The sequence below is a fragment of the Lepisosteus platostomus genome, chromosome 12 (genome assembly GCF_059453375.1).
Source record: "Lepisosteus platostomus isolate fLepPlt1 chromosome 12, fLepPlt1.hap1, whole genome shotgun sequence".
Taxonomy (NCBI): Eukaryota; Metazoa; Chordata; class Actinopteri; order Semionotiformes; family Lepisosteidae; genus Lepisosteus; species Lepisosteus platostomus.
In genome coordinates, this window is record NC_142622.1 from 9,146,958 (window position 1) to 9,159,270 (window position 12,313).

The 12,313-nt window shown below is 48.6% G+C and overlaps 1 protein-coding gene and 1 non-coding gene across 3 annotated transcripts; both read right to left on the minus strand.

Moving 5' to 3' along the window:
• Positions 1–2,984: 2,984 nt before the first annotated feature.
• pabpc1b (poly A binding protein, cytoplasmic 1 b) lies at positions 2,985–12,313 on the minus strand. Of its 2 annotated transcripts, none has more exons than XM_088600811.1 (15): positions 11,276–12,313; positions 8,876–9,069; positions 8,622–8,737; positions 7,925–8,064; positions 7,500–7,594; positions 7,251–7,388; positions 6,650–6,745; positions 5,712–5,984; positions 5,357–5,447; positions 5,099–5,215; positions 4,867–5,003; positions 4,421–4,505; positions 4,173–4,303; positions 3,741–3,839; positions 2,985–3,384 (listed from the first exon to the last, which is right to left on the minus strand). In XM_088600811.1, the coding sequence occupies exons 1-14, from the start codon at positions 11,466–11,468 to the stop codon at positions 3,747–3,749; spliced, it is 1,899 nt and encodes a 632-aa protein (XP_088456937.1). In that variant the 5' UTR covers positions 11,469–12,313; the 3' UTR covers positions 2,985–3,384; positions 3,741–3,746. The 2 variants fall into 2 exon arrangements, with proteins under 2 accessions (XP_088456937.1, XP_088456936.1); XM_088600810.1 differs by having other exon boundaries at positions 4,852–5,003.
• On the minus strand, positions 8,253–8,389 carry LOC148651034 (small nucleolar RNA SNORA5). Its single transcript, XR_015925823.1, has one exon. It is a non-coding gene; the product is annotated as a small nucleolar RNA SNORA5 (small nucleolar RNA).

The window sequence follows — 12,313 nt, forward strand, 5'->3', positions numbered from 1 at the left end:
TTTTTAAACTTTTGCGAATAGGCTGTCGCGACACTAAAATGAATTGTGGGGGAAAAAAAAACAACTTTTGTCTGCATCCTGCTCAAGCGAAAACCATCCTTCCCTGCTGCAGGTAGGGGAATACTGTTTTGTCATCAACAGAGACGTCTCCTGCAGGTCTGACGTCCCGGACACCTGTGTTTCTCCTGACGAATCCCAGAGGATAAATTTCCATCTGCCCCTGCTTGTCATTGAAATCAAGTCAGACGCAGAATTTGTCGGTTAAGATAACCGGCAGCTAAAACTTTATAATTGATCTTGAGGCTCTTTTGAAGGCTGTACCACCAGCACTAGACATTTACAATTTTCTTGATCAACTTTTCTAACGCTACGTTAAATTGCCGCCCGTTTTTTGGGGGTTAAAAATGTTTAAAAGCATCACAGAGATTAAAAGATGTTTCAGGATCCCAAATTAAAAATTAAATGATTGTTGATTTTTTTTAACACTGTTTGCATTGTTATTAAAACAAATGGCGCGGCTGTTCGGGTTAAATGTTAACATTGTGACTTCAAGGCCCGTTTTAAACTTGTAGTGGGTAGCATTCTCTTTATTTTGGCTGATGCACACCCTTTAACTCGTATTTCTGTTGATCAGGTTCCGTCATAAAATCTGTTTTAAGGTATTACCCGAGAAAACGCGCCCAGAAAAGTGTGTCCTTATTAATTACATCAAACGTCGCGCCAATGCTCTGTGTAACTCGACAAAACACGCCACTCTCCGGGAAGACGCGCAGAAAACATCAAAGCCGTGCAAAAGAGTACTTTTCTTCTACACATCCTGCTCATTTCCTCCTTCTGGTTCCTCATGGTCCGCGTCATTACGCCCGCGGGTAAAATACTTTTCCCTCTTCCGTTTCCACATTCGAAATTTGGGGTTAAGATACCAGTGTATGCGGCTTCGCAGTTTTTAATCTGCATACGAAGCTTGCCCGCTGTCTTCCGGAGACCCACGAGTTATGAGCCGCTAATTCAGCAGCAGTGTGAAGGGAGTGTTAGGCTCCACAGGCGCTAAAAGGGTTTGTGGGTTTCAATCCTAACAGGGCACTGCTGTTGAAACTCCGTATGAGGTACGTCACCCAGATTGTGGCGGTAAGGTGTCCCACTGTGGAAACGCATGCAGTTACAAGTTGTGTACAGGAACGTGTCTTTGTCCTATAAATCACAAAAAAGCAGCACCCAAGTAACACCAGTCTGATAAGACTTTTATAAGACAAGAATACTTTATTAGCCATATACAGTGTCTTGTATTGGGAATTTGTCTTTTTGCAGACCCCAGCTTGCTCTCCATGAGACACCCAGACAGGGAGAGAAGCTTGGGGTCAGACATTTATACAGCCCCCCCCTGGGGCAGCTGGGGTTAAGGGCCTTGCTCAGGGGCCCAAGGGAGTAGGATTCCTCTCCCAGCCACAGGATTTGAACCGGCAACCTTCCAGCCTCAGGCACAGATCCTTGGCCACAGAGCCACCGATCTGCCCATGATTGGTTTCATAACCCATCATAAGCCCTATTTTTAGATCGGTTTGCCTAAATTAACACTGGGCAGCTCAAGAGAATTTCTAATCAAGCTGCATGGTGAAAACAGCCAATTACCGCTTCTAAACTTGAGTGAATAACAGGATGTTATATCAAATATGGAAGTGCCATATTGGATATGGAGTCTACAGTCTTGTTTTTGCTGGTGTTCTGGGAAGTCTGAAACTGAAGGGTGATTTATGAAGTATTGCATATACACACAGGCTTGGTGCAGCTGAACATCAGGTTTTTATCTTCAATATACAGACTGCAGGAACCTAGAGCCTGATTTCCCTGCCTCCAGCTCACAGCAGGTGGTAAAAACTGGGTCAATCTGTTCTGTAGGCAGTGAGGTATTAATGACAGAATGTAGAGCTCAGCAGTAATTATATTCATTCTGAAGGCCACCCCCCAGGCAACACAGAAGCTAGTGAGCTATTTTTTGTTTTGCAAACATCACGCTTTTAAACAAAATACTTGGTTTCGGTGAACACCTGCCTTTTCAAATGGTTAACATCTGCCATCTGACCAAAGTATGTACCCATTCATTGTGGCGACCGATTTCAGGAGTGTCATTTGCTGCAATTCCAATCCTGTCATTTATACAATACATAGCAAATTAACAAATTGAATAACTAAGACGGCCTCGGTAAGACTGGACTCGTGACAAACTCTCAGTGAAATAAAAAGAAACCACAGAGATCGATACTAATTTCTTCCAAGTCCAATAGGCTACAGAAAGTTGGGCTTTGTAGATAAAGGACTCCTGGTTCTGAAACTGACATCTGCCAATTTTGATTTCACTGGGATGTTAATCACTAATAAACAGATCTATACAACTGATCAGCTTTAGACGTTTCTGCCCCATTTTAGCTTGGGAAAATACCCCATGTATTTCCAAAATATCCCTCCGCAAATAATGATACACTCTCAATGTGCTTATTAACCACTTTCCAAGCTGAACAGTATTAGGTACAACAAATGATCCATTTATAAAGAGACAGCAGGTCATGACAGATGCAATACCTCAAAAATCCAATTGGTTACATTTGCACTAATGTACCCAATTAAGGAAAGATTAAACTTGCAACAGGGCTAATAATTATTAACCATGTACAACTCAAGAGCTGCAAGAACACCTAAAGACAAAATCTTCCAATGAAGATGTCTGAAGTAAATCAGAAATATACGGTCAAGGACAGCAGATATACACAAAATCACAATACAAAAAAAAACAAGAAGCAACATCACCATTTTCTGATTGTTGTGGACATCAGGTCAGCCTGAAAACTATGTGAAGTATCAGGACCGATTGGCCACATTCAAAACTGAATTCTTGACAGACATGACAAACTGCTACGAGTGCAGTCAGTACAGAGACTCCTCTGATAGTCTCCAGATCAATGCTTGGAGGTACAAAAAAAAACGATGACTCACTGTTTTAATGTTTTATTAAAGCAAGCATTTTTCAATCCATTACTTTTCACAATGCTCAGCTATCAAATCTCACTGCCAACTAAAACAGTGTTGATATTCTGGGCATTCACACAGTAAAAGGAATAAAAAGTAAGAAAGGAATGATCTGTTTCCTGTTTCGCAATAAATTTTCAAACCCCCGATTAATTTTTTTATTTTTAATTTTTCATTTTTTTCAATTTTTTTTATATCTAGGCCTAGCATTAGCTTTTCTAGACCTGGCTTTGGTTGATCTGGTTTCCTTTCCTTTTTTTATAGATTTTATTATTTTTTTTGCGATGTTTTGTGTGTTTTGGCTTTTTTCAATGTTTAGTTTTTTTTCCCATTCGGTGAAGCAAGTTTCAAGGTCCCCCATACCTACAAAAAAAAAAAAAAAGATCTCCGTTAGCAACAGCAGAAAAGCTTGCCAATAACCTCACACTTTAGCTGCTCATGTACGGACTACATAGTCCCTAATATGAATCAACTGCTTCAGCTAATTTACTACAAGAGGCAAAAAGACTATCTTCATCCTTCATCTAAAACCACACAGAACTTCTCACATGAAAACCCGCTCAATATAAAAGCAAGCAATGCATTGGCTCCAACATTTAAGTTCCCGACGCTTTGTAAAATGTTAGACCTGATCTCAAGCTAGATGTTAATCTGCAGCCATGTACTGAGCCCAGAACAGAAGGGTGGAAAACAGCCCTGTAACAGGCAATGATCCCTACCTTGGCTTAGACACTTGGAACACCAGCAGAATTGGTCACAGATTTCTGAGCAGCCTCTTTGGCCTGGTGAGCCTGCAGCACAGCCACTGCTTCATCAACCTAAAAGGCAAAAGACATCAAAACTGAGAACTCTGGAGGGCTGTTCGTATGCACTCTTTGGCATAAACTGGGTTCAGGGGCTTATGCTGGAATTCCCCTTCTTTCACAATGTCTTTGGGAGTGAATGCATAAAACCCAGCGATTACCAGCCAAACAACTGAAAAGTCCAACTGCAAACCAAAATAACCAATCAGTTTTAACCAAGAACAAAAATTGGCATCCTTTACAGGAAGGGACACCAAGCAAAATGCCTAAAAAAAAATCTAAAGACCACAAAATGGAAAACAGGAAAGCACAGCAGGACCGGGTCAAGAGCGTTGCACCAACACGGACCTTGGAGCGCAGGGACTCGGGAGACTCCAGCATGTGCAGGAGCTCGGAATTGTCGATCTCCAGGAGCATGCCAGTGATCTTTCCTGCCAGGCTGGGATGCATGTTCTGGATGAGAGGGAACAGACGCTCACCTAAAAAACAGCCAGGAGAGCATATGCATTATACATCATACACCGACGTGACAGGCAAGCGAGGCACAGGTGTGTGCGGGGGAAAAAAAAAAGCAGGAAGCGCCCAGAGAAACTTACCCAGCATCTGCTTCTGCTCCTGTGGAGGAGCAGCAGCCAGCATGGAAGCTGTCAAGGGTTCCTGACCTTGGACGTGCACTGCAGGCTAAATAAGAGGCAGAGGAAGTGTTAGTTCCTATCTGGAAAGCTCTGGAGAACTGTGGATGCTGTTGCCATCACTTGCAAAAATGTTATTCCATCTGCAAGTATTTGCAGGTGAAACATCAAAACCTAGTCTCAATGCCGGCTCCTAATTCAAGGAGTGTTATTTCTCCATTACCAGACTCTGAATCTATATAGAGAGTACTGTATGCATCAGAGTACTTTCTAGGAACAAGTAAAGGTTTATTCCACACTGAAAAGAGACAAATTGTTTTGGGCTGTGGAGCCTTCTTTAGGAGTGAGTACTTTCTACATAGATTCAAGAGGATCAAGAGGCTATGGAGCTGTACCTGCTGCATGGTCACCTGTGGCTGCGCGTTCAAGTGCTGTTGAGTGTTGCGGACTCCAGCAGCATACTTGTACTGGGGGACGCCCCGCACCCCTGGGGTCGCTGCCGCGGCCGCCGCCGCAGTGGCAGGGCGAGGGCCCATGGTCTGGGTGGCTGTGGAAGACGAGGGCAGGGCGATCAACACTCGGGCACCGCAACTCGGGAGGGAGGGAGGAGAAAACGTGGCACAAAGCCGGGCGGATACTGACCGACGCGCTGTCCGGTGGACATCATGCGAGGCACCTGGGAAGACGTCGGTCTCATCGCGTTGAAGGTCTGCGGCCTCGGGGCAGAAGGGCGGATGGCACTGGGCATGTTCTGGAAATCTGCACCGGGAAGATTTTTCAGAGTTGCGTAAACCAGGATTTAAATCCCAAATCGGGGGATTTCACGACCGTGCGAAACCACGGCCTACAACAGTCCAACTGCGCCTTTAAATCGGTTCAAATAAAAGGAGGACAACTTACGCTGCGGTCTCACGCCCTGGGTTGCCCAGCGAGGGCTGGGTCTCAGCTGTGCCAGCTGGCTGGTGGGGTAGTATGCAGCACGGTTCTGCGTCTGGCCAAAGTAAAACCGAAAAGCCCATTAATATGCTCCTTCTACTCGCCGCTGCCAAGAAAGTAGATTTAGGGCTGTGCAAGATGAAGTCTTGTCAAAAGAGGGTTTAAGTTTCAGTTCCTGCCGGAACTTTATACCCACCCCTTGTTTACTAAGAGGAACCACTGACAAGACCTACCAAAATCCCACAGGAATCACTACAGTCTGTAAGGGTGGGGAAAAAAACGGACCCAGCCGCAGAGGGAGGAAGGTAGAAACTCTTACCGGCGGGATGGCGGCCATGAAGTAGCCGGAGGGCGGGGCTGGCTGGTACGGGTTGATGACGGGGTTGGGCACGGCTCTCACGCTGGCCATCCTCTGCATGTACTGGTTGGTGAGGTGAGCCTGGCGCTCCTCCTTGCGCTGAGCCAGCGCCACGTACAGAGGCTTGGTCGCCACGATCCTGCCGTTCATCTCCGTCACCGCCTTGGTGGCCTCCTCCGGCGAGGAGAAGCACACGAAGCCGAAGCCCTTGCTGCGGCCGCCCTCCATCATGACCTGGCCGGGGGACAGAGAGCTCACTGACAGGACCACAGGGGCACGGGATCTGGCCCGAAACCGTATCCGAACCCTGCTCTTCGTCAACTCCGCCTGGAACTACAGCCCTGGTACCAGTACAGGTACTACACGGGGGCGAGGGCTATGACCTTCCTTCCACCACGGAGACCGAAACTTGCTCACGTGCATGAAACAACCGCTTCAGCTTAATTACTACAAGAGGCAAAACGATTCATTTTCTTAATTCGTCTAAAACTGCACAGGACCTCAGATGACAACCTGCTTATTAGATGCTCAAGCAGCAGTTATAGATGCGTTCTCACACGAGGAGCCCCACACTGCCGAAAGGGAGAGCGAGCACTGACTGGGGATAAGGTCTGCAGCTCACACAGGCCATACTGAGTCAAGCCCACACAGCCAACTGGCAGCTCTCCACTAGAACCACTGCTTCAGCTGCCGTGCACCACTGCCAGTTCTCGAGCTTTTCTGGAGCCCAGTATTATTATTCCAAGTCCAGCGCATTAGTGAGTGTTTGCCTCAATTCTAAAAGCCAATCTGGAACCCTGAACGCAGGCATTTAGAGTAGGGTCTTCAAGCTACTTTAAACAAGGCTGCTTGCCCAAGCGGGCTGCCAATAAAGGGGTTTAGACAACGAGAAACCTTACCTTCGCACTTGTAATGGTGCCGAACGGGGAAAACTCTTTGCGCAGCCGCTCGTCGTCAATTCCATCATCCAGGTTCTTCACGTAGAGATTTACTCCCTGCAAAATGAGCCAAAGCATTAGATCTGCTAAGCTTCCTTTCAACTGCGCTTCCCGTCTGCCTCCGGATTCATTTTCGGATACCGAGAAAATCTGAGCTGCAGAGAACAGAAGATGTGGACCTGCAGAGGCTCAGCTGAAAAACGAAGTGCGGTACTGGACCGCACAGCCCAGCCAGAACGACAAGTTACTGTCCGTTCAGTAGGGTCACCGTTTCCTTACAGTCTGTAGGACAGCTGTGCTCAAGCCAGTCTAGTTCCTTTGCTCCTTGAATGACTGCACAGATCTACACTGTGCTTTCTTCCACAGTAAAGCAAGCTCCGTAATGCTTGACAACTGTTTTCTCAAGCATTCAAGCAGATACTGAAAACCGCTACCCGTCTATGCAAACCGGGACTAACGAAGCACGGCACATTCTCCAGGCAGAAATAGATCGACTTAAAATCCGAAATCCTACACATTCTACACAGACCTCGATGCCACCGGGGCAAAGGAAACGACAGACCTGGTAGCGAGTCATGCGGTCCTGCTTCATCTGCTCGAACTTGCGCTTCAGCTCCGTCTGCCGCTCGACCTTCTTCTGGGCCCGGCCCACGTAGATCTGCTTGCCGTTGATCTCCTTCCCGTTCATGTCGTCCACAGCCTGAGACGACAAAAGACCTCAGCCCACGCACGGGAGACCTCCTGCGACCTCTAAGCGCGTCGCAAAAAAAACAAAAACGGACGAGCCAGACCAATCCCTGCGACGACTTACTTTTTGTGCGTCCTCGTGCCTCTCAAAGCTCACAAAGCCGAAGCCCTTTGATTTCCCGCTGTCGTCGGTCATTACTCTGATGCTCAGGGCCGGTCCTGCAAAAAGGAGGGAGAAATCCCATCGGTTCTTGCCAACACTTCGGAAACGGGCAGCTTCATCCCGATTCCGACAGGCCGCCTCTAAAGGTCTACATTCCAACTCGGCATTTGACCAGCTAAACCCTGCTAGTTACTGCTTAATTCGACCAGTTTAACATCTCCAAGCTTTTCGGGTGCTGTTGCTTCCATGAAAAGGAAATCCTGCAAACAGGCCTCTGGGATCAAGACAGGACTGCCCTGTACACAGAACCCATCATCTTCACGAGAGCTTATACTTCCTGCACACTATATGCAACGTCAAACCCTGTATTCCTACACAGAACTTACCATATTTCCCAAAGATCTCTTTAAGCTTTTCATCATCCATGTCTTCTCCAAAATTCTTGATGTAAACATTTGTGAACTCTTTAGCTCTGGCCCCAAGCTCGGCCTCGCGCTCCTTGCGGGATTTAAAACGCCCCACAAACCTGAAGCAGAAGGAGAACTTGGGTTAGAATCTCATCTGGAGACACGCCAGGAAAAAAAAAACAAGGCAAATGGATCACATCAAAAGGCACAAAAAAAATCACAATGCTTGTACCGTCTATCATCTTATGTACACAATCTGTACAGCAGGTAATCCTATAGATCTTGAAATATCATCAAATTGGCTATAAACTGTCCGTAGCACTAACTTATCCCCAGAATCCACATGATTAAGATGTGGGGCCCATGAACTACCATGTCACTGTAGCAGCCATTTTGGCCAGTAGAGTCCACCAGGGAGGGCTTACTGAATTTGACAAGGCTGCACACCAAGGAGCGATCAAAGCAAAAGTACACCACCACTGCTGCTAACAGAGGCAATACTTTAACATCAAGGACACATTCCACAAACCAACGAGCAGCATTCCCAAGGTGACGCCAAAGAAGTTTAAAAGGGTGCAACTGTCTCGAAAGGAGAAATACTAAGAAGTAAAACTGTCCCATTCTGGGGCATTCAACACGAGCGCACATGTACAGTACTAGATAAACCTGGACTTACACTTTTCTGTCATTAAGCAACATGCCGTTCATCTTTTCGATGGCTCTCTCAGCAGCCTCCTGGGTCTCAAAGTGAACAAACCCATAGCCCTTTGAACCATTTTCATCACACACCACCTACAAAAGGTAAAAGTAACACAAATACTAACTTCAGACCACACGTCACTGAAATAAAGCCCCCTGAAACAGGGCGTGCCTGACAGCCTCAGGGAACAAGCTCATTCTGCGGGCACTGGAAGCTGCTCAATGCCCCACCTTGCAGGACAGGATGTTCCCAAAGGCCGAGAAGGTGTCGTAAAGGGCTTTGTTATCGATGGACTTGTCCAGGTTCTTGATGAAGATGTTGCCAACCCCACTCTTCCTCAGAGAAGGGTCACGCTGAGACCACATGATCCGAACAGGCTTGCCCTTGATCACGTCGAAGTTCATGGTGTCCAAGGCTCGCTCAGCTGAGGGGGAGGGAGGGGGGAAAGGCCCACAGTTAAAATACTTTCACACAAACCAGCCTTCAGTTTTAACGGTCAACCCTACTCACACAAGGAACAGCCACAAACAGATGTGTTGGGAAGAAAGATCTTAAAGCAGCACTTACACCATGTTCAGATTAGATGGCCTGTAGTTCACACAGCCACATGTAGACATGGGTACTAAACTCTTACAGTAGGGAAAAAGACTTGCCCGGTTTGTTCCTAGAAACTGGAATGTCTGGAATAACCCTAACCCTGCTGTTGCACTTGTCAACATAGGTCATTTGCATGTACCAGTCACAGGAGTGCCACAACAGAAAAATGACCCAAGTTGGAGATAATGTCTAAAACAAGTAGTACAAATAACTTAATAGGGTCAATTTCAGGTAACCAAATATTGTTACTCAACTTAAAAGTTTGTCATGACAAGTTTTAACATCCCAGTAGAACAACCCACTGATTACCTCCATGACACTGTGCTGAGTGAAATCCCTTTCCTAAAGGTCTTCTGAATGGAAATAAAGTGTGCAGCTGTCTTTTCTCCACACGCAATGTACTTTAACGATCAGATGGAGGAATGCAATGCCAAAGCTCGAGGAAATTCAGTGCCTGTACCTCTCCCACTGCAAAACAACTCAAGTGTCTGCGCAATCACGCCACTTTCTGCGGCTGCAGAGGATGAGGGTTCGAGAGCACTGCATTATGACAGCATGTCAAGCGCTAGAAAAACGCAGCTGAACCATCAGTCTAAGTGGGTCCTGCAGAGTTGAGTGAAAGGGTCCAATTCACACCAAATAGCTTACAAAACCCACCATTTTAGACGGAACTGACAAGCTCTGGAAAATGAAGACTAGTTGAGACTGAATCGTTTATCCCGGACTGGGTGTAAAGGACAGTTCAGGGAAATTTTAACACTAGCAGTGGCACCATTGCTTCACAGGCTTGAATACTACAAAACATAAAAACTGAGAAACAGCTCCAATTACAGACTTCTTCAAAATGGTTCCATTAAAGCCAGTGTGTTTCTCCCTCCTCATCACTGCTCTCCTAGGATGCTACCCTCTGGGAACCTCCAGCGTGTAAGCACGCATCATATACGCACTCCTGTATATGTGCATGCGTACAGCCGCTCAGTCCTCCCTTCAAAACAAGGACGTGAACGCAAAACACGAACACGGCAGCGAGCGCCGAGCTGCCCATCGGGCTGCCCCGTGACCCCTGTGATACACCCACCCCCCCGCTGTCACGGAGGTGGGCGGCGGCCCGTGCCCTCCAGGGCTCGTTATCAGCCGGCGGCCAGGCGCGCTCGCCTCGCGATCTGCCTCGCGCAGGCCAGGCCCCGCCCAGCGGAGCGCGTGCGTGGGGGGGGGGGCGCGCGAGGGATTCCTCCTCAGCCTCGAGCTCACGCCGGACTCACGCCGCGGAGAGTCTCCGTCACAGACGGGGCGCGGAAAGGCTTTTCACAGCCCAAATAAAGGCCTATGTAGCGGGCAAAAAGGCAAAAACACCACGCAACGCGGGGCCGCCTTCAGCCGGACGGCACTAACACGGGGCGCTCCGACGGCCAACATTTCGCTCGAGTCCACGCCATTCCGACACACGCAGGCCACCGCGAACTGCGCCACGACACGCACATGGCAAGACGTGGGAGTTTTGGGGGTGGGGGGGGACTGGTCGCTTTGAGTAACCGCTCCCCACCCCACTGTCACCCGGGCAGCGGGAAAGACACGAGGTCCGCCGCTTCTCGAGGGGCCGCTGACGTCACGCACCAGGCTTCCCCGTCCCCCCGTTTTAAAGCCTCGGGGCTCTTTAAACGCCGAAAAAAAATAAATCGGGGAGAGCGAAACGCGATGAGACGGACAGACGGGTGGCAAGCCGGGTGGACATCGCCCTGACCCACCCGCGTCGCGCAGGAAGCCGCAGACCTGTCCACCCGGGGGGTTTTCTTCCTGCCCCCCCCCCCGCCCGCCCGCCGCCCCGGCTCACGCCGAAACGCGTTTAAAAAAGCCGAGGCGCCACATGCCCGCCTTACATAATAATACGCCATCGCCACCAAGGCCAGGCCCCGCTACCGCCTCCCGAGAGCCGGCGGAGAAAAACAGAACCGAGTCCCGCGTGTCCGGGACGATCCGTGGAAAGGGATGGCGGCGTGGCGTGGGGTGGGGTGGGTGGGTGGTGGTGGTCTTACCGTCGGCCGGCTGCTGGAAATTCACATAAGCGTAGCCGAGGGAGCGCCGGGTGATCATGTCCCGGCAGACGCGGATGGACAGGATGGGCCCGGCGGGGCTGAACTTCTCGTACAGCATGGCCTCGGTCACATCCGGGTGGAGGTCGCCGACGTACAGGGAGGCCATCGGGTAGCTGGGCGCGCTGGGGTTCATCTTCCTCGCCCTCGGTCGGTGGCGGACGCCGAGAAGGGGGGAGTCGGCGGCAAAAAGAAACGGCGCAGGCACTCCCCGAAGAGAGAAACGAGGGGAGAGGAGGAGGAGGAGGAGGAGGAGGGTGGTGGCGGCGTCTAGTTTAAAATATTAAAAGGCCCGAAATGTTCTCTTGACACGAGATGTTTTTTTTTTTTAAAAAAAAATCGGCGTTTCTCTTCGGCGTTCAAAAGCCTGCTCGCCTTAAAACTTAAAAAAAAAGAAACCCTCCCTCACAAAATCTTGGTAAGTAAAATACGGAACTTCGAATTTAAAACAAAAATAGCTTTCGGCCGATCACGCTTTCCCGGGATCTCGTCTACTTCATAAGACGCCCCTTCTGGGTTGTGTGGGGTTTTCTTTTTTTAAAAAAAAGAAGAGAAAATAATTGAACGAAATCAGAGCCACGCACACGGGCGGCGGATTCCAACGCGACGGAGAAAAATGAGCGAAAGAGGGGGGAAAAGGGAAGAAAAAAAAAGAAACAGGCCTTCTGCTCTTCGACACGGCGGTTGGCTTCAACTCCTCGTCTCCCAGGATCTCGATGTCTCGTCACGTTCGACCGACGTTTCTCTCCTGATCAATCCCCTGGCTTCACCGGGTGGGGGGTGTTTTGTTTTGTTTTTTTATTTTTACCGTTACAAAAAAAAAAGAAAGAGGAATTTTTTGTCGTTTTTGAAGTTTTTTAGATTTTTTTGTGTTTTTTAATTTTTTTTTAGAGAATAAGGCGTGCGCCGAGGCAAGCTCAGGAGCACACACTCACACACACAGCACTAACAGCCGGGGTTTAGGGGGAGGAGGACGCGCGC